The sequence below is a fragment of the Synchiropus splendidus genome, chromosome 19, assembly GCF_027744825.2.
Source record: "Synchiropus splendidus isolate RoL2022-P1 chromosome 19, RoL_Sspl_1.0, whole genome shotgun sequence".
NCBI classification, from domain to species: Eukaryota; Metazoa; Chordata; class Actinopteri; order Syngnathiformes; family Callionymidae; genus Synchiropus; species Synchiropus splendidus.
In genome coordinates, this window is record NC_071352.1 from 15,899,675 (window position 1) to 15,927,514 (window position 27,840).

The following is a 27,840-nucleotide window of genomic DNA, read 5'->3' on the forward strand; positions in this document are numbered from 1 at the left end:
ACACCCACACGAGTGTTTAGAGGCTGATTAAATGAGTGGTTGACAGCTTCTTCCTCAGACGTCTGAAGGATAATAGTTGTGTTCAGAACCAAGAAAGAAGAGAGCCATAGTTCAGACATTCTGCTTCGCAGCATGAGCTTCAGGTCAGCGGAACAGGCTCCCGCTCATTTGTTAGCTTTAGCGGCGGCTGGTTAGCAACTTCCAGTGCAACTGGCAGGTCAGAAAACACTTGAAATAAGATTCTAAACAGTATGTTTTGATCTGTCTTCACCCATGGTGTTTGTGTCATATTGATTTTTGCTTTTTATTGAACAGATTTGTTGTCATTTTACCTTCAGTCTGTGTTTAAAAAGGAGCTAAGCTAAAAGGCTTAGATTGGTGGAGCTAGCAAAATGGTTGCAGCAGCGCCCACAGTCACACCTCCTCATCTCTCTGTCGGCAGACTCTTGATCCAGGCCGGGATCGACATCAACAGACAGACCAAGGCGGGGACGGCCCTGCATGAAGCTGCTCTCTGTGGGAAGACCGACGCTGTCAGGCTGCTGCTGGAGGTACGAGGTGCCCAGGCACCGATGGAAACCTTCTGCTAGCAGCCGTTACATTCTTAGCCGCACACAGGAGGGTGACGGGGAACCTTTCTTTCTCCGTCCTGATTTTGAACCACTTCCTGCAGAGCGGAATCAACGCCGCAGTGAGGAACACCTACAGTCAGACGGCCCTGGACATCGTCTACCAGTTCACTGCCACACAAGCCAGCAGAGAGATCAAGCAGCTCCTGAGGGGTGAGAGGAGGGCGGATGTGGATTTATGTGCTTACAAGTGACATCAGTGTAGTGGCAGTTGGGTAAAATGGGTGAAAATGAGACGATTAGTGGATGAGCTACTAATGATATTGATGCTGGGATTAGACGGTGGGATGAGTGTGGAGGACTGACAGACACGTGTGTGTCTTCAGATGCGTCCGCGGCTCTGCAGGTCCGAGCTCTGAAGGATTACTGCAACAACTACGACCTGACAAGCCTGAACATCAAAGCTGGAGACGTCATCACGGTGAGGCCCCACACACACACACAGACACACACACACACACACACACACACACACACCGGGCCGGCCTCAGGTGTGTGCTGCACGCACCGCTCAGCTCGGCCGCCGCTCCTCCACTCGGCGTCTCTTTTCAGGAACCACCTTTAGTTTCCGAGCGGAAGCTAAACAAGAGCAGCTTCTTCGTCTCTTGTTCACCAGGGTTTTTTTTTTCTGAGAAACATGGACTCGGTCCCGCCGCTCGTCTGCTCGCCAGCATGAATATTTATGCTGGTTTGTGCCTCTGAAGGCTTCTTACTGCCGCAATTAGAAAAGCAAGCAGCGCCGCGTCTCCCTGCGGGCCTGGATGAGGAAGTCTCTCAGTCGACTCAGACCTTGAGAAGAATATTTATCAGTCCACACAAGCTACACTGGTTCCTTTACTTCCTTTACTAGCAACATGAGCAGTATCACACTACTACGGTGGGTAACACTACCAATATAAATCATGTTCCTGCACTCAGAACTACTTCTGCTCCTATGACTGATGCTGATACTTCTGTCAGTGCTTCTGCTAAAGCTTTCACTACCTTTCTAGTAGTATGACAATAATTATGACATTCTTTGACTAGTTATACTACAACTTCTCGAATTGAATCCTGGTTTCTTCAATGCTTCTTCTGTCTCTCCTCCAAGGAGTGCTACTCCTACCTTTCCCGCTACTACTTCAACATTACTTATTTTACTACTTCTATAACAGATATTACTGCAATCATTAGTACTGCGACAAAAACTTCCAGCACAACTGACAACTGCGATGCTATGAGCACTACCTCACTAAATTTTGCAATGTGTACTGGTAACTTGTTGTTTGCAAAGTACTGCTTGCTTTACTTTATTCCCTCATATACTACTGCTTCTACTACTATTTGATCCACGTTCAATTAATACTTCTACTGCTACAAGAACTAGGAAGTAAAAGTTCAAATCCAAGACCATTTTACCGAATATTATTCCTTGTGCATTGCACCTGAAGTACTTCCTGTTCAAAATGAGTCGCGTCATCAGGAGCACTTTGACCCTCAGTAATACCTGAAACATCAGACCTCCATGAACTGACTGTGGCTTGTGAACCTGCAGGTGTTGGAGCAGCATCCTGACGGACGCTGGAAGGGCTGTATTCATGACAACCGGACAGGAAACGACCGCGTGGGCTACTTCCCGTCCACCATGGTGGAGGTCATCAGCAAGCGCACAGGTGTGTGTGTGTATGTTGGTTCGGGGTGGGGTTGGGTGGGTGGGTGGGGTGGGTTTTGCATTAGCAGCTGCAGCAGGAGCTCACGGCTGTGGGGGTGATGGAGGCGTCCCTGTGACGCGACAGGGGCCAAGTGTGATTTGATCCTCATGCTGGGATGATGTTGACCCCGAGGAGCTGCTTGTAGAGAAATGAAAACATCAGATGGCATCAGAGCTGGCCACAGAACCCTGAACACAGCAGCAGTTTATTGGAAGGCAATAGTTCAACTGATCTCAAAATCCTGGAGAAGAAAATCTCTGCAGGTTATAATCCAAAATCAGACACTCTTCAGGCGCATCACCTGGACTGAGCACATCAGAACCCTCAGAGACACCAAAGAAACCAGGTGTTTATGCAGCAGTCTTTGTTTATTTTGAGTCCAAAGAAACCTTCCTCACTCTTTCATCGAGTTTGCTTTGGTGTAGCATGAGTGCCACCTATCTTAGAATCCTGAAACTTACTCTTCATTTTACACACAAAAGCATCACCCAGTTGTGTGTCAGGTAGTACAGTTGTCAGTGGAATGTCACATAGACAAGCAATGTGGAGTGTGATGTGTTTTATGTGGACTTTGTTAGTTAGGCTCTCTAAGGAGGAGTTCAGAGGGTTTCTGAGGGTCTCGCTGCCGACAGACAGTTTTCATGTCTCGAGGTGAGCTGGACAGGTGAGATCATCTTCACCTCCATCTGGCCTCGCCAATTTATTCCTGTTTTTGTGTGTTTGTCTGGGAGGATTTGGGCTGTTGGTCTGTCTCTCTGTCGTCTGAGTCAGCGTGTTGGTTGCTGTCGGGTTCATCTCCACCTCTGATCTCACCTTCCTCTCTCACCTGCCGACCGCCAGCAGGAGCTAGCTTAGGAAACCATCGTCCCTCAGTGCTGGTCCTTATGATGTTCTCACAGGGAGCATGCGTACTTCAGTCTCATATTTCTCAGTGGTCTGCTCATCTTTTATGAACCTTTCAGTTGTTTTGATTCCTCACTCATCTGCTGCATTCAAGCTGCCATAACTACCGGATCAAATTATTTCACAACGTCATCACTTTTAGGTTGCTTTCTTTCTAAAACGCTGAGAAGAAATGTTTACCGCTTCTTCATTTTCTTTGCTCATTTTTGTTCATTTTGCTGACATTATTTTAAATATTTGCATGCATTATTAGATGTTTTGGATACAATACTAGCATTTTACCATGAAACACTGCAGCAGCAATAATAATCTAAATATTATTCGCTACAACGTATTATCGTCATTAACTATATTAACAACAACACTAGCAGTTATGTAAAGGCTAGTCATGACAATAAATAATAAGGGATAAATAAATAAAAATATGAAACAAAGGAATTATCAAAGTAGCAGGACCCACAAAAAAATAAAAGAATTAGCAATAATGAAATATAATGACCAATTGAAAAGGACAGGAAAACTAAAAAAAAAAATCAATTAAAAAAATTCAAAAAATTCATTTTCCATAACATTTGACTTCTTTTGTTGTTCTTTTCTGCTCATCGGTTCATCATTCCCCATCTATTTCAAAACATTTTACTGATAAGATTATTTTTCTTTCATCATCAGTTTCCATTTCTTTTAACTCTTTCTTTTCCTCACATGTAATTCTCTGTTTTGTTTTTTGTTTTGTTTTGTTTGTTTGTCCCGTGACGGTGGTCTACCGTCGGCTGGTTGTGTTTGTGTGTGCGTGCGTGTCGTCACGATGGGTGTATCTAGGTTTGGCCAGCACAGTCATTTGCACCCAACAGTTTCAAAAGATACAGCTGGTTGCCCCGGCGACGGTGGCCCCTGCCAACGCGGTAGTCAACGGCAACGACACCGCCTTCCATCAGATCCATATCCTGCCTCCACCGCCTCCTCCTCCACCACATTCCCATCAGCCACTGCTTCCACTTTTCACTTCCTTTGGCTATAACAGGTCGCCCGTGACGACCCCACAGGGAGACACACCCACCGCCCCAGGTACACGCCCCCTTTTCATTATTATCTCTCTTATTATTAATGAACTTCAAGGGATGCTTTCCTGTCGTCTGATCAATTATCCAGTTTAAGAGGTTCCGATTGGTTCTGGAAGATTCTGATCCCAGAAGGCATCCATTAAAGTTTTCTGTCCTCATTATTATTTATGTAACTCTATGTGTTTTTTTATTCTCACTGTATGACTTTTGGTTTCCTGTTTTCATCTCCTATTTATAAGAGTCAGGTCTCTGTCTGGAGAGACGAGTTCTGTCTTGGATCTTGGTGATCTATAAGGTCGCAACGTTCCCATCTCGAAGTGTCATCAGGGAGGGAAACGTCATTTTAGCTCAGATGAAAGGGTTCTCAACAGAGTTGTGGGTCCAATACTTGTCTTCAGAACTCCCTCTCACTTGTTATTCCTGGGGTGTTCAGAGCTGAGACCTTCGGTTCTGTGTAGCTTTATGTTTTCCTTGACAAATCTATCAGAACCTTGAGGAGCTTAGTGTCCCTCTGGAACTGACTTTCCAGGTGGGGATTTCAGTTCCAAGCTAGGAAATGAGTGGCTTTATCTGGGCTGCACTTCGGCCCATGTGAGACTCAGTTCCACAACTCACCAAATATGTTTTGAAAAATAGACCAGTGATGATTCCACGGCATCAGTACTGTTTTTGGTGAAGCGAAGAGTCAAATGCCATCACTGCTGTACTGCTTTTGCTTTTGTATTTTTAAGTTTCCAGAATTGGTCTTATATCACTCTTTCATGTGTTAAGTTGGCATGCTAATATTAAGATTCTTGTGAGACTTTTAAGGTTAGTTTCAGCAATTTTAGAGACAGGACTTCATTCTGTTCAGTTAAGTTGGGCTTAAGTGTGTTTGATTTTCTTTATTTTTTAATGTATTTCCCTCTTGTTTTTTCCTCGCTCTCCCTGTGTATCACATTTTTCAACCTCACAACACACACACACTCACACACACACACATCTACCCCAAACAAACTGTGTGTCTCCGTCGAACCTGTCCACCTTCAATCCTCCTCACACCACTGACCCGCCTCTGTGAATACCTGCATGTGTGTGTGTGCGTGTGTGTGTGTGTGTGTGTGTGTGTGTGTGTGGGTGGGTGGGTCCATGGTTTAATTTAATGAAGCGTCTGCGTTAGTGAAATGTGGGATGGAGGTTTTGCTGTGCAGAATATGCTGTTGAAAGAGGTGATAATGAGTTTTGGCAGGTAAGTGTTTCACTCTTCGGAGGCTGAACCTGTCAGTCGAGGTGATATGTGATTCCTCCAGGTCGACCATGACTCACTAACACGTAAAGCTCTGTTTTATTTCCAATCAGACGCTTTGAGCTCAAAGAGTTTCGTGGGTTTTTCAGATTGTTCACCGCTTAAATACAGTTGAATACACGCCGTACATACACCGTAAGATCCCCGATATTACGGCTTCTACGTGTCCCTCAAATCTGCTGCGGTAATGCTAAACAGTGAAGCTATAGGACCAATATGGAGGCATTTTTCTGCCACCAATGTCCACACAAAGTACAACACTCAAGTCACCTGGAGAAATTGAAAACAGTGGAAAGAAAGAAGGGTGGAAATATTCCTCTGTGTTTCTCTGCAGCTGTAATTCACATATTCTGATGTATAAACCATTATAAACACTTTATAATGGTTTATAACTCTCCAAATGCACTTTACAGCAGCGCCATCTTGCAGCGGCGTACATATATAATCCCACACCCGCATTATATATGTATGTGTATGTACATTTTGGCATACAAGTGTATATACACAGATACTCATATTATGGATTTATTTATGTACGACGAGTATATAAATGTTTTCATATATATATATGATGTTTTATTTCTGTGTGTGTTCGTCTGTCGGTGTGAATGACAGTGGTCCTGAGTGAGTAGAGTGCTTTGAGCTATTTATTTTTTTGTTCCTATTTCAAATACACATTTGAACAAGATTTTAGAGTCAGCAGTTTAACTCAGGTGAAGTGGAGATTTTAGGGGAAATGTGCGCGTCCGTTTTGAGTCACTGAGGTTTAAAACTTCAGCCCGCAGAGGACGCTTCATGTGTCATTGAGATTGGCTTGGTTTTAATCTGCAGCGATGGAGTATCAGGTGAAAGTGTTGGGTGCGGCACGTCTGCGGAGTCTTTGTTGAAGACAGTTGATATACAGTATATCAGCGACTCGGTCCTCATTCATTAGATCTGTCTGACAAAGGTCAACAGGAAGTAGTTCCACCGCAAAATCCAGACAAAGAAAGGGACTCTCCTTTTGCTTCTCCATCCGACCCAGAGAGATCTGAAATATGAAAGCCCTAATCGTCCGACTGACCCTAGACTACAAACTTTTCTGTTTGTATTGAAGACTGAAGTCCCTTAGCTCACCTAGCCAGCTCCAGGGTCCGTTAGCCGCTAACCGTGGTGTTCTGTGTTGAAGGTTGTCGCGGCACAGAGGCCAGTCCTCACAGCTCACCCACTCCGTCTGGTGGGCCCCATGGAGGCTCCAACGAAGAGATCTGGGTACTGCGCAAGCCTGTGGCAGGTAATGGAGCCGCGCTGCGCTTGAACCCTCAACCCCCGACTTCTTAAACAGTGGCCCCTTTTACACCTGGGAGAGTGTCTCGACAGATCTGTTTGAGATTGGACGGCCACATGATAGCACCGCTGGATTGAATCGAGATGGAGTTTCCAATACAGGATGCATCCTTTAGGGGAGAAGTGAAGCCACTGCGCGAAGCCATAGACAAGGAGAATATATTCGATACTTGAATACTAGGCTTCAAGGAGAAACTGGTCTATTTGAGGTTGAGGAACATGGTTGTGGAGTCTCAGTTGATGCAAAAGGTCAAGAATCAAGTTCAGATCACAGAAAACGCGACAGAGGAGATGTCAGGGGCAACCGAGTGTGGTCTTGCCACCAGTCACTGAGACTAACCCCAGGTGTACAACGGGTCTTAGGTCAGAGGTCCAACAGTATCTGACATCCTCCGTTTGGATCCAAATTGAGTCATGTCACCGACAGCCTCGTCCACACATCCATGTGGACCACCTCGATGAGCAGGTGGGAAACCACATTATCCATAACACGTAGAGTGGAGTGGTACAGTTCAGACATGCGCCGTGCGACACACTACTCTGTGGCTAATGGTTCCGTAACAACCTATGCCTGCACCGTACTGAACCGATACCAATAGTCATGGTTTTGCTGGATCAGAAAGCTATAGGGTTGGAATCCCATGTCAAGAGGTGTTAGTCATGGCCAGTGTTCCAAGGTCGCTGGAGGTCTGACCTGGATCACATGACAGGGCCAACTCTCGATTCACGGAGGAGTTGCCTCTGGATGGCAGGTTTCAAAGTGTTGAGAATCTGGTCCATGCTGTTCCTTCAGCCATCAGGAGAGACTGTCTGCAGTTTGGTGGAAGGGTTTTGGAGGAGAAGACTCCAGGAGAAGAGAGAAGAGCATGACTATCAGTGAGCTTCATAGGACATGGAGGTGAAAGGTGTGGTGTGGGAGGAGCTTAGTAGTTCAAAGTGGAACACTCACACTGATGCAGAAGACTTGATTGGGTTGGTTTTTCCTAAATCACTCACAAACCGACAAAAAAACTGGACTGTACCACTGCTATGTTGTTATGCAGTATTAGGTTCTTTTGTCGCCTCCTGCTGGTGTGTCATCAGACCTTGCCAAAACAATGGTCATGAGTAGACAACCTTTGATGTTGGACACACGCAGAGGGAAGGCTTTGTACGTCCTCATGCACGTGTGGATGGGGCCCCTGTGTCACGCCCCTCAGGCCTCAGATACTCGTCGACCTGTCTCCACACCTCAACACGTTCTCCATCCTAATATGAGCCGGAGCTAGCCAACGTGTGTGTAGGACTGCGGCCATCTGCATCAGTCTTCAGTCTGTGTGCTCGGGAGTGTGTCCTGGTGAGGAGCGTAGAATGGTGTGTATGTGCGTGAGGAGTGTGCCAAGTGAGAAATCTGTCTTGTTCACTTCGCTCATCCGCCACTCACCCATCAATCACGTCACTGTCCGTCCACACCAGGCCATCAGAAGTCGTGCTGCCCAGTGCATTTCAATGGAGAGTCACACCTACTGTCCGGACCTCAGCTAAACCATACGATGTGTGTTTGTTTCCATCTGTCTGTCGCTCGAATGCAAAACCTCTGCTTGTGGCTGCTGGTGTGTGTGTGTGTGTGCTTTGAATGAATGATCGTTACAGGTGGAGACCGCAGCAGTCTAGGGAGCTCGGGCAGCGTGACCAGTGTCCGGTCTTCAGGCAGCGGGCAGAGCGCCGGCAGCGCCGCTCACATTCTCCACGCTCAGGCTGAGGGCGTTAAGGTACCACACCCACAGATAACACGAAAATAACCCCTAAAATTCCATTGTGAATTGAAAAGTTTACTCACCCGAATTGTTTGGCGATTGTTTAGCTTCTGGCCACCGTCTTGTCCCAGTCCGCCAAAGCCAAGGAGCATCTGATGGAGCAGTCCAAGTCTGTCGACCAGCCTCCAGGTACAGTTCATGTTGGGGTTGTAATAGCAAACCTGGAGGGTTGAGGAAGGAAGGAAGGTAGCTCATGGACGACACAACGTTCAGGGCGGTAGCAAGGCGTGAAGCAGAAACTAGTCTGCTGACGTTGTCCGACCCCTGCACACACCTGCGGCTCTGAGCTGTAGGATGATGGCCGAGACAGGACTCATTGACCGCGATTGAGCAATGAAGCTCTGAGCTGTTTATTCGAAGGAAGAGAAAAAGGCAGTGACATTTTTGCCTTCAGGCTCCAACAACTCCTCCCGCACATCGAGCCTCTCCGGCTGTCCACTCCACGAAGCACCGCCTTATGATGCAACAGCGTCCAGGAAAGGGGAGGCGCCATGCGAGGGGAAGGTAGGACCGTCCCGAAGTCACCCACTCTCCTCTCTCTATCGCTCTCTCCTCTCCATCACTCACGCGCCGCTAGCTGCAGCATCACAACAACTCCTCCAACCTCAACCACAACACACACTCACACACTCTAGAGATGACCCAGCGGTTTCTCTCACAATTGGCCTCGTCGGTGCTGCGCGTGTTCGGCTGCAGCCACGACACGGTGAGTGTGCGCACCACCTTCCGCTCTTCACGCTAACCTGCTGTCCATCCCTGGCTAATTTAAGTTGCAGCCTGTCATCGCAGCATTTCTTCTTCTTGTTTTGCCGAGATGAATATCGCTCCCGTGATTATCGGTAGCTTTGTGTGCGTGTGTTGGCACAGCCGTGCTGAACATGGAGTGGGTGGATGAGCTCGCCGTGTGAAAGTGGACTTCACAGCATGTACAGTAAGCTGCTGGCTGCTGCGTGTTTGTCCACATGTGGGCGCCCACGTTTACGTCCTTATTGTATAAATTATTTCAAGCCTGCTCACATGTGAGCATATTTGACAGCAGGTGGTTGTGTGTGTGTGTGTCTGTGTGTGTCTGTGTGTGTCTGTGTGTGCGTGTGTGTGTGTGTTAGTCATGCTATCGCTGCCATCTGTTAGCTTTCAATTCCTCAATATCCCCTCGGCAGGAAAGCATGGAGGGAGGAAGGGTTTGACTGGAGTCTTCTGTAGATAGTCATGTTGTTAAATAGCCAAACTAATATTTTGACGGATAAACTACTCTCTCAGTTCTGATTCGCCTCAAACTACATGACGGATATCCCCAGTTCCGTGTGGACAACCTGTTGTTGCACAGATGTTCTTGAACTGGTCACAATGAAAGGTCAACGTCACGATGGTGGTCGATCATATTCAAGGTTCTGATTGGCTCGATGGTGGACCTCAGCGAAGGTCCAGGCTGGCCACAGGACTTCACTCTTGGGTGCCTCACTCTTAGCAGAAGAGATGCCAGTTGTTTCTCTTGCATCTAGCAAGTGACTGAATCTCTCAATGACAAATGTCACTTCTGGAGGCACCGCCTTCACCAGATGGAGCAGAAATCTGGAGACATGCGCCACCTCAGGTGATGTGAGGGGAACCTCTACTGCCATGACCTTCACTCGCCATCCAAGAGCTTCGTCTCCGTGAGCTGGGTGGCACCAAAAGTCTTCCTCCTCTCCCACTGAAGGGAAAAACGAACCTTAAATTGTGACCATATCAACGACGACCTCCGCAACTGTTCTTGAATCCGAACCAGATTTAGAGCTGTGACCTTAGCTTGAGGGTTTACACGCGCCCTCATGTGCAACTTTAAACACGGGCAGGTGTTTGCCTGGACTCAAGGAACCAGTGACTGCAAATGCCCCTGTCTTCTCTCCCGTAGAGCTCAGAGGCCGTTGTCCAATGGCTGAGCGACTTTCAGCTGCAGGTCTACGCTCCAAACTTCCTGGGCGCTGGCTATGACTTGCCCACCATTAGCCGAATGACCCCAGAGGTAAGGCAACTGACGGGCCCCACCATCAACCTCCAGAGGAGCAGCAAAGAGTTCCGGCAAGCTGTGTTCTGTAGTTAAACTGCCAAGTGATCCAGGCCACCCGGGTACTGGCTCAAGCCTCCAGCATGTCTGCTAGTTTCCAGTCGAGGACAGCAAGCCTCAGGCGACACTCTGCTCAGGTTTGAGTCACCGTTAGAGGTCGCTCATTTCAGATCTGTGGAGAGAACGCAGGTCGACCAGCAGTCCAGAGCATGGAGGCTGCAGTTTTGACATCACCACCAGGCGGAGCCAGAACACACTGCAGATCATTTTGAGTTTTGGGCGCCCCCTAGTGGGGAAGCGCTTGATGAAACGCAACATAGAAAAACATTTGAACTTCAAAAGTGAAGTTGTGAAAAATACCATAAAATAATTTTAAATCAGTGAAAGCATGGGTCTGGGGTTTGACAAGGAAAAAAACATGTTTGTTGTAATAACCCTTGGTAACTTGGCTGTCACCTGATGATTTCGAAGACACAATCTTCAACATAGTTATTATCGAGTGACTCATTTCACGTTCATTTGTGATCAGTTCTGGTGTCTGAGGGACATGTGAAACTACTGCTGAGGCTGACGACCACAGAAGTTGAGGGGTCGACTGATGCTTTCTCGATTCGGTTTAACTTTGTGGTTCCTTTTTACACTTGAGGTTCGCCATGATTTAGTTTTTCATCCGAGCGACGCTGTCGTGCAGACGAAGCTCCTGCCACAGTCACCCACTTACACATAATGAATAGGCACTGAATTATTTGTGTGTATACGTTCCTCCTGCCGCTCTGCCTGACCCAACTTGGCTATTTTTAGAGACTTGTAGTAGAAAGCTCGACTGTTTTGTGCGTCCATGCAAGTGTGTGTACGTGTGTGAGAGCTTCAGGCTTGTGTGTTGGAACTCCGACTCGAAATGGATTTTAGTTAGAAAGAGACGCTTCTTTTTTCTCATGTTGATTTTCTCATGAATCCAGATCATCGCTGCTTCTGCTTCTTCCAAATCTGCCTCCATCACCAGCCACACTGGACTTTACCTCTTCTGTGTGTGTGTGTGTGTGTGTGTGTGTGTGTGTGTGTGTGTGTGTGTGTGTGTGTGTGTGTGTGTGTGTGTGTGTGTGTGTGTGTGTGTGTGTGTGTGTGTGTGTGTGTGTGTGTGTGTGTGTGTGTGTGTGTGTGTGTGTGTGTGTGTGCGGGCTGACGAACAGCCTTCTGTGGCCCGACCTTCTGACTCGTAGACTTGTGTTTCCAGGACCTGACAGCGATCGGAATCACTAAGCCGGGTCACAGGAAGAAGATGACGTCAGAGATAAACAAACTCGGGGTGACAGAGTGGCTGCCTGAGCAGAAGCCTGTGAGTGCTCTCAGAAACCCGCCCTGGAACTCACTGTCAGAGGTGGAGAGGTGGAGCTGCATCACCGGGCGAAGCAGTCGCCGCAGGCCGCTGCCTTAAATAGCTGGACACAGATTTCTATCTTCAGTCACCAATGAATGAGTCAGTTTTTATGACTGTATATGATCATCAGGTTGTCATTACACATTATTATTATTACTATTTTAATTACATTTAAATCATCAGAATATGTTTTGTGATATTTAGAAATATTTCTTTTAAATTATTCATCTCTTTAAAGTGAGAACACAGGAGTTGTTTGTCATAAAGTATTAAAATAAATAATAATAAATAAGAAGCACAGTTTTATTTAAAATTAAGAAAATCAAGTTTATATATACATATAAACTGTGTAAAACTGAGCAAACACGAGAATAGCTGAAGTAAATAATAATTCTAATTTTAATGTCAAATAAATAAAATGAAGGTCCCACTAAAAATATGAATTATATGAATAAATTATGGGTGGCTGTTCTGATTCTATTCAGTTTTAAATCAATTAACAGAACAGAACAGGTTTTTAGTGAATAGTATTGAGGAATAGAAAGGCGATGCTTCAGTCACACCGGAGTGCGATGTTTCTTCAGGCTAATCTTGGAGAGTGGTTGTCCGCCATTGGCCTGAGTCAGTACCACCAGGTGCTGGTGCAGAACGGCTACGAGAACATCGACTTCATCACTGACATCACATGGGAGGACCTGCAGGAGATCGGCATCACCAAACTGGGTGAGCGGCTTCCTCCCAAGGTAGCCACTCCATGTTGTGTCCTTTGATCCTCAACCCTTGGTCCTCCAGGTCACCAGAAGAAACTGATGCTGGCGGTGAAGCGACTGGCAGAAATGCAACGCAATTCCGACGCGCGTGGTTCACTCAGAAAGAAGCCGCCGCCAATTACGCAGCAGCAGGAAGTGATGTCGATGGACAGCCCGCCGCCCGATGGTGATTTGCTGTCCTTTTAATGGAGTGTCCCCTCGGTCCCTTCTCAAAGACGCTCCCTTCTTCCTCCGCAGAGCTGATGTCACCAAAGACGACCACCTTCCAGGACAGCGAGCTGAGTAATGACCTGCATGCCGTGACGCAGCCCCCTCAAGAGGTCAAATGTCAGCGGGCCCGGACCCTCAGTAAAGATCACGACGAAGCGACTCCTGGAGGAGGAGGAGGAGGAGGTGCTGGACCGCCGAAGAAGGAGGCACGGACTATGAGGCAGCAGAGCAGCCAGGGGAGCAGCTCCTCCCACAGGGGGAGCGTTTCCTCTCAAGGCAAACACCGACACTCCCACTCCCACTCCCAGCCTGCGCCTCCCTACACCCCCCCTCACACCCCGACAAAGACCCGGACTTCCTCTTCCTCCTCCACGTCCTCAGTGCAGAGTGCGCCTTCACCCCAGTCCAAACAGAAGCCATCCCCACAGTTCATCCAAGGCGACCGACCTCAGTCTCCGCGCTCACACCCCCCGCAGTCGCCGACGCACCGCGGGGCTCCAGCGCAGCATCATCCACACATGAACGACATCCGGGAGAGGGAGAGTCCCTCGTCCCAAGTCCCACTTCTCTGTCTCCCACCCGAGGCTGAGCTGGAGGAGGGCGAAGGCGTCGAACCCTCCGCCCTGCAGAAGAAGCGAGCGCACAGCCTGAACCGTTACGCCGTCTCAGACGGCGAGTGTGAGGAGCGGCCCGCAGGAGAAGCTGAGGTCATCGGAGGCCAGGGCTCAAGCGGCGCCAGGACCGATGGAGTGAAATACGCGACAGTAACTCACCGCGTCAGTCGAAGCCACTCCGTCCGCAATCAGGACAAGACCGTCCCGCGGAACCACACCCAGTCCTTTGCCCTGCGCCAGAAGAAGAAAGGCCCACCGCCGCCGCCCCCCAAGCGCTCCAGCTCGGCCATCTCCAGCTCCAACTCCAACCTGACTGAGGCCAGCGCTCCGCAGCAGGTGCTGAGCACCTCCGGGGGTCTGCTGGACGTGCCTTACCACCAGCAGCGGCGGGCCAGCGATTCGGGCATGACGGTAGACACGGCCGCCGTGGAGACCAACAGCGTGGGCAGCGTGAGAAGCATCGCCGCCATGTTGGAAATGTCTTCCATCGGTGGAGGAGCGAAAGGGATGGCGCTTCAGAAGAACTTCCTGCAGGTACCTCCGTCGTCAGTCAACTCTGATTTGGTCATCCACTTGCCGCAGTGCTGACATGTGCACGTGTCTGACAGGTTGGGAAAACACGTGATGTCATCGGCCTGGATGGCGAGGTGGTGAACCGACGACGGACCATCAGCGGTCCGGTGACTGAACTGGTGGCTGCAGCGATGAGGGAGCAACCGACCGTCCTCGCTCCTCCTCAGCCGGACCCCTCCCCGCCCCCTGCGGCCTCACCCAACCCGCCCTCCTCCCCGCGACCGAGCTCGGGCGGCAGCTCCACGGAGAACCTGCCCTTCGCGGACGAGGGCAGCCTGACCATCCGTCGGCAGGGACGAGGAGAAGGAGAAGGACAGGTAGTTATCCATATACATTTTCTCTATCGACCTGTCGGTCTTTCTGTCGCTTAAATGTGACGCAATACTCGTAAAGTCAGACGCTTTCTGCGTTTTGTCAGCATCCATTTTTACCTGTCAACGCTTTGAATGTCTGTGCAACAATTGTCTCTTACCACGAACGTATGAATTTTCCGTTAGTGTGTATTTTGTGTGTGCCTGCAGGGAGACACCGAGGGTCCCCCTGCAGACGCCGGCTTTGTGCAGGACGAGGTTTCCAGAGTGGAGGAGACGGCGACCCTGAAGCGACGCCCGCTCAGCACCAAGGGACACCCCAACGGCTCGGACTTCACCCTGCAAGAGTCCTCCACCGTCAAGCGAAGGCCAAAGAGTCGAGACAAGGAGCCCGACGGGTATTCCGTCCCCGCCGGACCGGACGCCGACCCTGGTGCCAGAGTGCCTCCCAACACAACGCAGCCGGTCCCGTACCAGAACGGGACCGCCACGGTGAAGCGTCGCCCGGTGTCCGACGCCGGAGTCACTGAGCAGCCTCCTGCGACCCGCCGAGACAGCCTGGACCAAACTGCCCCCGCCAGCAACGACGCGGCTCCCGTGAGGAAACCCAAGCCTCCGGTGTCGCCGAAGCCCATCGTGGCTCAGATCAAGAGGCAGGGAGCCCCTCAAAACTCCCCGCAGGCCACCACAAACAAAAGAGTCCCACTGCCTGGCCCTGGCACGCCGGGCAGCCCAGGTGAGACTGAGTTTAGCCCTCATCTCTGTTACCGTACTCACCTGTCTCACCTCTGTCCTGCTTCAGTTGAAGGCAAAAAGATCCCTCCTCCAGTGTCCCCCAAACCGGCTCCCCCGCCCACGGCACCCAAACCCTCCAAGCTGTTGCACTCCATCACCAGCCCCCAGTCGCCCACCCAGGGCCCCCCTCCTGTCAAGCAGCACGCCGCCGTGCCCCGCCAAACCAGCTCCCCGCCCTCGCTCTTACACGCCAACACCCCGAGCCCCCCCAACGCAAAGCCACTGAGCCCCACCTCCCAGAGCCCCCACACCCCCCAGACGCCGACCACGCCTCAGACACCTCAGACTCCCGCCACTCCGAGTCCAACCCCTCCGCCGGTGAAACCTCCTCGCTCCTCCATTGGCGGCGTCTCGGTGGACAGCGGGATGACGGGGGGCGGGGTGACGGCGCCGACTGCCACCACTCCAGACTTCAGCGTGGATTCTCTGGTTCATCAGAAGCTGGAGGAGACCAGCGCGTCCTTGGCTGCGGCGCTGCAGGCCGTGGAGGACAAGATCCTGCGACAAGAAGAGTAAGAGCTCAGACACACAGTGAGACTCGGGTTTGACCTGCAACGTGACCTGCTGAAATGACGAGTCCCACATGCGTGATGGAGTTCCCGTGACTCGAGAAGCACATGCGAGGATTTGCTTTCTTGAACAAGTTCTCACTGACTCAAGCCGCGTCACGTTGTGGAGTCACCTGAACTGACTCGACTCGGTTGCATGTGTTAACTCAAGCATGTCCGCAGGTCCGTGACGGAGCAGAAGACGACGGTCAGCATCCTGGACGACATCGGCAGCATGTTCGACGACCTGGCCGACCAGCTGGACGCCATGCTGGAGTAACCATAGCGACCAGCGTCTCCATGGCGACGGGGCTCCAGGACTCTGATGGCACAACATCATCTCCATCTCTGCATCCACCTTCCTGCTCGCCATTCGTCCGACCATCCGCCCTCTTCCTCTCATCCTGGACGACGCGTGACCAGAGGAGGCGACAGAGAGACGCAGGAGAGAGACGGAGGTAACGGGGGACCACAAGGAAACCTGTCTTTCCCAAGAAAAAATAGCAATCGCGGGTCGAACTGTCTGCAGACCCTGGGATCTCAAGTGTGTGATGAGTCATAGTGCGTGTACATCCTCAGCATGGAGAGTTTATATCTACTGACAGAGTCCTGCATTAGCACAGTAATCTATCTATAATCGATGATCAATATCTTTGCTTTGATGTCTTGGTTCTGTGTTGGAATGGTGCCCTCTGGTGTTGTGACCATGTAAAAGACTCGCCGGACGGACATCTGTGACCAAAAATGGGAGAACCCAGTGTGGAGCGGAGGTGTGTGCACGTGCGGGTCCCTCCTCCCCCACACGCAGAAGCACAACGACCCGACAAGTTTACACACACACACACACACACACACCGCCGCAGCAGCACACGACTCCAGCAGGTTGTCATGGAAACACAAGGGTAAAAAAACAAACGTGCAACATTGTATTTCAAGTTAAAGATCAGATCTGTTGCCTAGCAACAAAGTTTTGAGTCGCAGAATACCCAGAATGCATCAGAGACTTTCAAAATCTGCAAGGGAGTTTAGCGAGCATAATCGTGGAGTCGCGGCAGCAAGAGCACAACAAAGATCCACCGTCTATTATTGTCCAGGGTGTGGCGCCCAAGTGTAATTGTGGCTAACTTGCGAGTCCTCGTCGTCGTACACACCTGTTAGCTGCTAGCTGGATCCTTCCGGGGCTAGTTGAGCTGAGCCAGAGGTCACGGATGCCAGTTGGCGCCTCAGAGCTGAGCCAGAAGGCCCGTCTTGTGTAGACCAGCCTGAAGCAAGTTTGGTTCGCAGGCAATAAGTGGGACGACGCGACCCGAAAAGCGACAAACATTGTTGCCACGACAATCTGCAGCCTCGTCACCATGGTTACGGCACAAAAACCTGCGCGACACAAACGACGTAGGGTAGTTCTCCCGCTCTTTTCGTAGGAAGCAATCCCATAATGCACCTGCATGTGTCCAGGTCCCGCCAGAGCGCCCGGAAGAGCTATTGACACCAGAGAGATTCTATATATGAATAGATGTATAAATGGATATTTGCAACCACAACTAAGAGGCAGACGTGTATTTATGGCCCGTGGACTGTTTTTGGACGTGCGCTCGCTTCTCCGTGCTGCAGCGTCCCGGGCGGCCGGCTGTGTGCTCAACATCGCCAGCGTGTTCCTGTGCTTTCTCTTCTTTTCTGACTTTTGTATGATTTCACACGCAGTCGTGGTTTTTCTTTCAAACATGTGCCTTGCTTTGTGCTTCGTTTGGTTCCGGGTATGAGATGAGTGGAACGACGTGACGCGTCCTCGCCGAGCCGCCACAGCCCCCCCAACGCACACACACACACACACACACACACACACACACACTTGTGTCTGTAGCCTTGTGAGGACCTCCCATTGCCATCACCCTGAACCTAACCGACCAAAACACATGGTAAATCATACAGTCCTCACAAGGATGAAGAATTGGTCCCCACAAAGTAGGATAAACAGGCCCACACACTCATGGAAACACTGTCCATTCCTTTCATCCCACTGCACCTCTCTGTGATGCATTTACTTGCAGGTGAAGCAGTAGGAAATCTCACACTCAGTTTTGTTCTCTGACCTAATTGGGGGGATTCTACTAATTTTAATGCTGGAGGACTAGAGGTCACACAGTGGTCCAAAGGTCACACCTGCGACACCAGGATTTATTTATCTATTTATTCTGAGGACATGTTTTTGTTTTGTGACTTTAAGGAGGAACTTGAGCGAAAGGTCGCTGGTTCAAATCCCATGTAGAGAACCCTGCAATGAGTTCGTCTTTCATGGTTATTTAAGATATGGAAAATAAAAAAAAAAAAAAAAAAAAAAAAAACAGATGAAGTGAAAAATATTAAGGTGGGTTTGGCATTATAAAAATATTCTCTCATTTATTATGATTTTTCCAAATGTTTTTTATGCATTTTAAACCAAGAAACCCAATTGTTTTAAGTCGACGAATATGACTAAAATTATAAAATAGAAATCCTTATCAGCCCTGAAGAATATTTCATTTTAAATCTCACTGAAATTATTTCAGATTATTTTAATACTAAACAAGATTTACAATTAATTAAATTACATTCAGGTAAAATGACATGATTAATACATATTTTTAATTAACTCAAAGTAGGCGCTACAAATAATTTAAAAGAACAGATGAATAAAATAAAATGCACTTCCGCCTGTATATGTAGATATTTTTTAATACTTAAAAATGAGTCTTATAATTATCGTATTCCAGTTCATGAAGATGCTTTTAAGTGTTATCAGTGGTATTCACTACATTCAAACTGAAATAATTGGTGCAAAAATAAATGATTGAAACGATGTTTTAAAAAAAAGAAAAATATGAGTAATAATATAATATTAAGTATGATTGAATGAAGATGAAAACCATGACTGAAATGAATCTAAAATTTGTAAGTTATTCGGGATATAACTTTTTCCACTCCAACCGTCCCTGAATGCATCGTGGATTCTCTTGTTGTTTCTTGGTCCTCACGCGCCACGTGGAGGAACAACGTGTCGGACGCTCCGAACTGGGACATTTCGGCCTCTGTCTGGCTGCGGGACTCACGCGGACGTTGGAGGGAGACGCACGAAAAAGTGGAGGAGGACGTTTTCATCTGAGCTCTTCTGTCGCTGCGAGTGATTGTACGAGTGTGCGCGTGTGCGTGTGTCACCGCTTCAGACAAGTGTGCGTGCGTGTGTTTGCGAAAGTGAGTGTGTGCTTGCAAAATGAATAAATAAATGTTCGATACAAAGGATTGGTGGCGGTTTTATTGTCCTCGTCCGGAAACTTTCTGAAATAAAATGCCGGGGTTCTTGAGCAAGGCATTTAACATTCGGTGACGGTTCTATTTCATGTTAAAAAAATGAAGATTGAAAAATAAAAATATATATAATAGTTATTGTGAATAGTTTATTTGACAAACATTTTGGAAGCAAATATATTAATTTTCCCGTGAACGTTTTAATTTTGTGATGACAATGTATTTTTTCCAAAATAAAAATGTATCTTTGTAACATAAAAAATAAGTATAATAATAATATATAAAATTGTTATTATTATATTTTTTTTTAAGTTACAAAGATTTATTTATATATTTTTATTCTGGAAAACTAAAATACATTGTGATCACAAAAAATAATTCTAAAATTTAAATGTTCACGGGAAATTTTATGTATTTGCGACAAAAATGTTTGTACAAAAATATGTTTTGGGGAAAAAAAGGTTATAACATTACTAGCAATTCAGACAAAAAGAAGAGGAAAATGGCAGGAAACCTCATGCATTTTTCAATGTTAAAAAAAAAACAACAAAAAATAGTAAAAGAAAGTACAATTATTAACGTTGAATGGCCAGAGTTTCATGATTGATAAAAGCTGAAACAAAAACACAGCGTGAACAAACTCCAGACCTCCAGAGGTAACAAGTGTACAACAGTTTATTGATCAGGTATCAGGTCACATGACTACAATGAAATCACTGATCGGTGAGTAAAACTTTATCAACAAGCAAAATACTTCAATACACACACGCGTGTGCACGTGTGTGTGTGAAGACCACTGTGACGCAGGCAAGTAAAGTTACAAGTTGAAACCCAATATGGGCCCACAGCTGATCCCTCTTGCTCAATGGCACTTAAGTCAGGGAGGTTCATGACACTTGAAGAGACAAAAACATCTGTGTGAAGTCGTATGACCGAAATTATGGCACAAAACTCAGAAGAGGAGTCACATGGTCAGTCCGCCGCAAGTTCATGGCACGAACACCAACTGGGATTTTATCGACCACGAGGACGAGCCAGAGCTGGACGCGCTGTTGAGCCACTCAAAACGAGTGGTGGAGAGAGAAACGCAACTTCCTGGTTTTCATGATCAGAGAGACAAAGAAAGTTCCATTTCGCCATGAAAAAAAATACTTTTCACACAAAACCAAAATGATTCAGATGAAATAATAACTGCTGGTAAAATAACTGATGCTCACAAAGTCTAAATCATTTAAATAAAAAAGAGTAAATGAAACAGATGCATTAGTAAAAAAAAATGTACAAAAATATTAGTAAAATAATCTGAAATGATTGAAAGTGAGTAAAAAGTAAAACAGAAATGTCAGTAAAAGCGCTCCAGTGGTTATAAAGTTTTGGCTGGACTCAAACATGCGCGCTCCCGCCAGCGCTTGGCTCTGAGTTCGTCAGCAAAGGTGCCATGTTCTCATCCCTAACAGGTCAGACGTCGACATTTGACCCAGACTGAAGCAAATTTCTCACTCTGTGTGTGTGTGTGTGTGTGTGTGTGTGTGTGTGTGTGTGTCGCACATGAACCATTTTTGCGTCACTGCAACAGTTCCTCCACGACCTTCAACTCGGGCTCGATATAAAAAAACAAAAGGCATCTTCGTCTCGTCCCATAATGCACTGCTGCTGCTGCGAGGGCGGCGGCGACTGGCCGGCCTCTTGGCGTCGGCAGAGTTCGGCAGAGAAAATTACAATCAAAGAAAAGAGACAGTCGTGGCAGCAGGGGTCACCAGACGTCACTCAGCAGGTCCAGACCTGCAACGGGAGGAGAACGTGGAGTCACTTTCACAGGTAAAGAGTTCAGTTTGACTCAGACCTGCATCAAGTCGAACTTGACTTGTTCAGTAATTCAAGTGCAAATCCACACACAGTCTGATAAAATGGTCAGTTTTTTGTATGTTTTCAAGTGAGTTCTGGGGACCTTGACGGTGCTGTCCACGGCCCCGGAGAAGAGACGACCCCTGGAGACGGCCAGAGCCGTGACGCTGCCCTGGTGTCTCAGCAGAGTCTGGGTGCAGATCATGTTGTCCATGCTCCACACCTGGACACACACACATTCGCGGTCAGTAGAGTCTCACTCTCTCACTCTCTGACTCTCACTCACCCTGAGCGAGCGGTCGTACGAGGCGCTGAAGACTTTGGTCTGGTCCGGCGTGGAGATGACCGCCAGAGCGTAGACCGTCCCCACGTGACCGGTCAGCGTCCTCACCTGCTCCTTCGACTCAATGTCCCAAACCTGAGCAGACAGGTGTCATTACAGAGCTCACACAGCAGGGGGCGACACAATGACATTGACAAATCCAAATCTGACGTGTTAGAGATGGACCAAATGTAAGAAAAGAAGAAACAGGGAGGGAAGGAAAAATGAGAAGAAAAGGAAGGAGGAAAAGACAAGGACAGAGATGAATGAAAGGGAAATGGAAAGAGGGAAAGTCGGGAGAAAGGACAGGAGAGAAGTAGGAAGGACGGTGAAGAGTGTTGGAGGGAAAGAAAACAAGAAGAAGAGATGGATGAGAGGAAAGAAAGAACAGCAGAGGAGAAGGAAGGGGAGAGGAGTGTGTGGGCGGAGCTTACATGGATCAGGTTCTCGTAGGTTCCACAGACGATGTGGTGGTTGGTGACTGCGATGGAGTAGACGCTGCCGCCGCTGGTCTGCAGGACGTGGACACACTCCAGCGAGCGGATGTCCCAGATCTGAGAGACAGAGGGGCGTGAGCTCGGCGGCGCCGCCGGCGGGGACAGGGGCTCACGCACCTTGATGGTCTGGTAGGACCCGCTGTACAGGTGGTTCTGGGACGCCACCAGAGCCCGGACCCAGTGGTTCAGACCCGTCAGCTCCTTCTTCAGCTTCAGCTCCGTCCCCACAATGTCCCACACCTGCCAGTCCACACACACACACACCGCCTGTCAGTCAGGTGACCGGCGGCGGTGTCGCGGGTCGCTCCCCAACCTTGATGGCCTTCAGCGAGCCGCTGAACAGCATGTTGTGGGAGGAGACAAGCGTGCACACGGGGTTGTCGTGGGCGCGGATGGTGTTGACCTTCTGCAGCGTCTGGATGTCCCACACCTGCAGGGGTGGGCGGAGGCGTTAGCATGCTAGCACGTTAGCAGGTCAACAACAGAGGGAGGTCGGAGCTACTGACAATGATGGTGCAGTCCGCGGAGCCACTGTACAGACGGTTGCTATGGAGACGAGAAAGACAAGATCAAGCTCTGAGTCCATCCGCAGCCGTGTGTGTGTGTGTGTGTGTGTGTGTGTGTGTGTGTGTGTGTGTGTGTGTGTGTGTGTATAAATGTTCTTGTGTGGACCGATCTTTGACAAGACACTGATCTTATGAGGACATTTTGGAAGGTCCACATAGAGTTTTGAGGGTGAAAAGGTCAAAATAACAGTGTCTCAGTTTGGCTCAGAGTCCTGGTTAAATTTAGCCTTTTGTTTAGATGGTGAGGTTTAAGAGGAGAGGGCAATGAGCGGTCCTCACAAGGATAGAAAGACGTGTGTGTGTGTGTGTGTTACCCTTGGATACACAGCGCCAGCACGATGCCATCATGACCCTCCAGGGTCTTCTGACACTTGTAGGTGGTGCAGGTGTCCCACACCTGGGAGACAGCGATCATGTGACCATCTGTTGCCATGGTTACAGGCACCCATGTCCTGGAACGTTACCTTGATGGTTTTGTCCGAGGAACCGGAGAAGAGCAGGTCTCCAGTGGAGTAGACGCACAGACACCAGACCGGACCCTGGTGACCCACGAAGGTTCCTTTGCACTTGAAGATCTGCTGAGGGTCGTAGGCTGGAGGGAGGACAGGTGAGTGAGCGGACCATGATCACAGCGAGGGGGGGAGGGTGCAGGGAGGGGGGCGTACTCACAGCCCAGGATGCCCATGTTCAGCCTGGCGTTGATGTGCGACAGCTCGTCCTGACAGAGACAGGCGTGAGAACATGGTCTCCACACGCTACAACAGACGGAGCGGAACTCACGTTCAGCATGGACGCATCCCTGCGGAACTCCATCAGGTCCTCGCTCAGTTTACTCTGGTTCTCGTCCAGAACGTCTGCGCGGAGAGACGCGGCGGTGAGTGAGCACGTGGCGCCCTGAGGTCCACAGGGTTCCTACCAAACTTCAGCTCCAGGTTCTTCTCCAGCTGATCCAGCTTCTCTGACAGCTTCCCCAGCATGGAGCGCAGGAAGGCGATGTCCTGGTCCTTCTGGGCCAGAGTGAGCTGCATCTCATGGAACCTAGCGGGCCAACATGGCGGTGAGGAGGGCGCTCTCGCGCTGCGGTCTGGACCGCTGCGCTCACCTGTCGTCCGTCTGCTGCAGGAACTCCTTCAGCCCCTCGAACTTACACACCTCCAGGTGGGTCTCGTACGTGTCCTGGTTGCCGATGAACGTGCACCTGAGCAGAGGAGCGGGTGAGCGGCCGCGCCGGCCTCAGCGAGGCGGTGATGCTGCTCACCCGTATTTGGAGTGTGGACACTTGATGTGCTCGCACTCCTTCAGGTGAGCCTCCAGGTTCATGGTGAGCAGGGGGGGGCACAGTGGGTTGTTGGGGCAGCGCACAGGTCGGTAGTCGCAGCTGGACTCGTGTTCTCTGTGGAGAGTGGCAGCGTGAGAGACGGCAGGCGGCGGGAGGAGCCCACTCCTCTCACTTGCGCGCCGACAGCTTGATGGTGAAGGGGCAGCCGAGCGGGTCCACCTCGAAGGCGCCGGGCTTCCCGGCCACGGTGGCATTGGAGGCGGCGGCGGCGGCGCCTGCTGCGCAGGCCGTGGCTCTGCAGCCGTACTTGCAGTGGATGAAGAGCTCGCCGATCTGCTCCGCCACCGCAATGTTGTTGACCACGACGGTGAGTTTGGCGGCATCCACCGGGCACTTGTCTGTGAGGAGACCTCGAGAGGATGAGCCCACTGGTGAGTGATGTCATCAACAAGCCACACAAACTCCGGTTTTTGCGGATTGAAATGTGTCATGTGTCACTAAAGCGGCAATTAAATGACTTCGGGATGGCGCTAAAGGACCCTAAAGGTCACTTGAAGTTTTGGGCCGTGAGACGCTCAGTTTTAATACATTGCCACGTGGTGGCACTGGTGTGTCACTACACTTTACTTATATGTCTTTGGAGTTTAAATGAAATATATTCTTTTTATTCTGATATTTAGATCTAGATTTAATTCAGAATTTTATTCAGTTTTACCAATTTTCTCAACAGTTTGCATCAAGTGTGTTTTTTTGTTTTTTCTTGCGTAAATTTGATGAACATGAGTTTCACCTGGTTCTGCTGCTGGTTGGTCTTTTCAATGACAAATATCATGATCACATGGTTTCATGTCATTTCACAAAGTTTTGGGTTGTTTACGTGTGAGTCGATTCAATATGGTTATTGAAATGAAATCAAGAGTCATGAATCAGTTCGACTGAATGGGCCCCGGCATCAGAAAGGTTCAGAGCCCCTGTTACAGGTCTGTGCAGTGATGATGAAGGCCCTGGAGGATCCAGCCTCACCTGAAGTCAAGGCACATCGTCTGCAGAAGGTGTGCTGCGGAGACAGAGAGAGCACCATGAAGCCGTCCAGGCAGGAGGAACAGGAAGCCGCGCGGGCGCCTGAACTCACCCCACAGGTGGTGATGACGGGGTCCTTGAACACGTTGCAGCACAGTTGGCAGCACAGCTTGACTGAGGGCTGCTCGGCAAACACCTGTGGCTCTGTGTCCTCCTCCTCCTCGTGCAGGGAGAAGGTGGAGCGCAGCGACATGTTGGACTCCGAGTGCAGCGATCGGATGGAGATGGCCGAGTCGGACCTGCGAGGGGTGCCGATGGGAGGCTGGGGGGAGCGGGGGGGGGGGGAGAGAGAGTTGGCAGGGAGTACACTCCGGTTCAGACTTGTTTACCATGCCGTCGTCATCGTCTCGCGGGGAGTAGGTCAGAGTGCTGGAGGAGGACGGGGTGCGCCGATGCTGCTTGTAGTTGCTGGTCCCTTCTGCTGAGAACGCGGGACACATGATCAGACACAAAGAGAGTCAGTGGAGGTCCATTCTGGTGGTCCCACCTTTCGCTCCAGCAGCCACAGCGGAGAAGGTCGGCCCGAACGAGGCCTCCATCCTGCTCTGTTGGGGTCAAGACAAAATGGCGGAGTTAAGCATCCTCTCTCGTCCTCACTGTCAGGTCGCAACCTCTCACCCCGATTCCGGAGTCCATGGTGGTGGCGGAGGGGCTGCCGGGGTTGGCCAGCGCTCCGGCGGAGTATCTGTTGTAGCGACAAGACTTGCTGCTGCTCATAACCCGAGACACATATTCATGCACGCGCAGCTACGCCTGAGAGGAGGGAGAGGATCAGGGTGAGCACAGCAACAGGTCCAGGTCTGACACTCCTCCACCGTTTAAAATGCATCAATAAAATTAAAAAAACACCAGCTAAAGTTGTTTGGATTTGTTGTATAGTGCGGCACAAATTTGACTGAGATTTGTCTGTTTAAAATCCGTTTGTAACCTGCCGCTATTCAAGCCATTGGCCACTAGGTGCCGTTGTTGCTTCACCTGGTGACGTCAGAGCAGCAGGTGTCGTGATCTCAAATACACGTGTTAAAAACACAAATGAGAATGTTCTCTCTTCTTCTCTGCTCAGAGCACCGACAGGACACCGGCAGCAAGTGAGTGAAAACACTCTTGTGATGAGATTAAAAATCAATGAACCTGTCAGCACAAAGCGAACATTAGTTTCTACTGCTGTGTTTGAACGATGGAAACGATGGTTCGTTTGTAGCGCCGCTTCATTTCCCGAGCTTACAATAGGTTCCTTTCATACATTCACAATCTTGAATTCTATGTTCTCATTCGCAACAGTCGCTTTTCAATGTGAACATAAAATAAAACGAGCTACTCTGTTCAACAGTTGAGCAGAACCCAATCCGAGTGAGTATTTCTGATGCTCGTACTTGAGCATTGACACCGACATGACACGACTCTTCATCAAGTCAATCTCTGCCTATCGTGTCTGTGATCTTGGATGTCAGCCTGCGCCTCTTCCGTTGTTCGACAAAACCTTGTTCCACACATTGTTGACCTCGAAAACCGCGTGAAACTATGACACACTTGACGACAACACAACAATGAAGTGAGCTGTCGAAATATTTGAAGCGGAAGAGTCGTAAATGGCAAAAGCAGGTGAGCGATTGCGACGTCAAAATAAATATTAACTTCTTAAAAAGAGCCGTTTGAAAGCACTTCTCACATTTGGTGGCGATACCGTGGTGTAACGCACAAATGCCGTGAAGCAGTTGGACCCAGTGGCGGACTGACCAAAGGGGGAGTGACTCGGACACAATAGGCGGTGAAACAACTGGACACTGTTCCCATCAGACCGCTGTGCAGGGAGTGTCAATTGACGGTGACTAAAGAAGCGACAGCACATTTCAGATCGGACTCTTTCACAACCCAAAACGTCACGGCGGCTGCTCCTCTCGGTTCCCGTAAAGGGGAGCCAGGAAGCTGAAAAGGGGGCGGACCGAAGTTGGACGTTGACAGCTCGTAATAACGCAGAATTACCGACGATACTGTGCAACATTCCCCACTTAAACGGCCTAACACGATGACTCTAGCGAGGGTTTCCAATGGCGTGTCACGCTCACGCGCACGTCTTCACGATGGTGAAGTAGCTCGACTTGTTAGCCCAAGTTAGCTTGTGTTTTGTGCCAGCAATCACAGCCCACTACTGTCCAGCGGCAGCACGAGCCGCCACGGTGGCGCCCGAGTCGTTTAGCCATCACATCCCGCTGATATCACTCACCATTTCTGTCGCAGCGACGCTTCCAAGTCTGCAGATAAATTCCTAAAATCGTCCCCCGCCTCCTTGTTTCTGCCTCACGCTCGCTTACATATACAGTTCCAGTGCCGCAAGGCATTCTGGGGCGGGTAGTTGGCTGTTCAGCCTGCCGATTGTCGTCATCTCACTGTAGAACTACATTACCCACAAACTGCTAAAGTGAATTGCCGCCGTCAGTCATTCCGCAAATAAGCCTTGTGGAGCAAAACATTCACGCTCGCTCCGGTCCCGTCTCGTTATTGGTCGGAGAGGATCCGAACCATCACGCGACAGACTGCGACACCGTTTACGTGGACGTTTAAATGAGAACTCAGTGAAAGTCATCAGAAATAGAACTGCTCCAACTAATCCGACCAAATTCAGGCACAATAACAGGGATTCCAAAATATCGATGGCACAGAGTTTAAAAAAAATATATATATTTATATATTGACTTAAAATATATATAATTTAAATCCATATCCAGGACTGTATCTGTCCATATCGTCTGATCTCACAGGCGGTGAAACCACGGCAGTGAACCCTCTTTAATATGGGATGGGAAGCTCAGTCATCCGGATGAGATGTGGATTAGAGCTGGTCCTGAATGTTCTGTCAACAAAAGAGAATGATGCAAGGATGCCATTGTGTGTAATTAAACGATGTAGATGTACATTGGTATTTTGTCATTTTATGTCCAATGAATTCAGAGATTCGTAATGTATAGCATCATAAATATTTGTATTTTCCAGGGGAAAATTCAGAGTTTTAACCTTTATTCTTCACTGTTCTG

General features: G+C 49.2%; 2 protein-coding genes across 10 annotated transcripts in view; one reads left to right on the forward strand and one right to left on the reverse strand.

The window, feature by feature from the left end:
* caskin1 (CASK interacting protein 1) overlaps positions 1–18,279 on the forward strand; it is a 47,023-nt gene extending 28,744 nt beyond the window's left edge. For 3 of the 8 annotated variants that reach the window (XM_053852446.1, XM_053852443.1, XM_053852445.1), the window contains 18 exons: positions 443–551; positions 674–782; positions 956–1,050; positions 2,164–2,281; positions 4,043–4,288; positions 6,738–6,842; positions 8,528–8,646; positions 8,739–8,820; positions 9,086–9,195; positions 10,586–10,696; positions 11,973–12,074; positions 12,701–12,839; positions 12,909–13,052; positions 13,124–14,244; positions 14,319–14,600; positions 14,781–15,330; positions 15,397–15,901; positions 16,121–18,279. In XM_053852446.1, the coding sequence (XP_053708421.1) occupies positions 443–551; positions 674–782; positions 956–1,050; positions 2,164–2,281; positions 4,043–4,288; positions 6,738–6,842; positions 8,528–8,646; positions 8,739–8,820; positions 9,086–9,195; positions 10,586–10,696; positions 11,973–12,074; positions 12,701–12,839; positions 12,909–13,052; positions 13,124–14,244; positions 14,319–14,600; positions 14,781–15,330; positions 15,397–15,901; positions 16,121–16,217 (4,144 nt within the window). In that variant the 3' untranslated portion in view covers positions 16,218–18,279. The remainder of the gene's footprint in view (positions 1–442; positions 552–673; positions 783–955; positions 1,051–2,163; positions 2,282–4,042; positions 4,289–6,737; positions 6,843–8,527; positions 8,647–8,738; positions 8,821–9,085; positions 9,196–10,585; positions 10,697–11,972; positions 12,075–12,700; positions 12,840–12,908; positions 13,053–13,123; positions 14,245–14,318; positions 14,601–14,780; positions 15,331–15,396; positions 15,902–16,120) is intronic. The other 5 variants (XM_053852444.1, XM_053852448.1, XM_053852447.1 and 2 more) reach the window with 5 other exon arrangements.
* Positions 18,280–19,878: 1,599 nt separating this feature from the next.
* Positions 19,879–27,143, reverse strand: traf7 (TNF receptor-associated factor 7). Of its 2 annotated transcripts, none has more exons than XM_053852462.1 (21): positions 27,033–27,143; positions 25,427–25,561; positions 25,296–25,353; positions 25,138–25,226; positions 24,861–25,070; positions 24,752–24,785; positions 23,901–24,126; positions 23,708–23,842; positions 23,552–23,647; positions 23,366–23,487; positions 23,230–23,303; positions 23,119–23,167; positions 22,914–23,041; positions 22,764–22,846; positions 22,390–22,429; positions 22,197–22,313; positions 22,001–22,123; positions 21,821–21,940; positions 21,351–21,482; positions 21,168–21,287; positions 19,879–21,001 (listed from the first exon to the last, which is right to left on the reverse strand). In XM_053852462.1, exons 2-21 carry the CDS (start codon positions 25,523–25,525, stop codon positions 20,987–20,989), a joined length of 2,070 nt encoding a protein of 689 aa, XP_053708437.1. In that variant the 5' UTR covers positions 25,526–25,561; positions 27,033–27,143; the 3' UTR covers positions 19,879–20,986. The 2 variants fall into 2 exon arrangements, with proteins under 2 accessions (XP_053708437.1, XP_053708436.1); XM_053852461.1 differs by having other exon boundaries at positions 25,138–25,229.
* Positions 27,144–27,840: the final 697 nt, after the last annotated feature.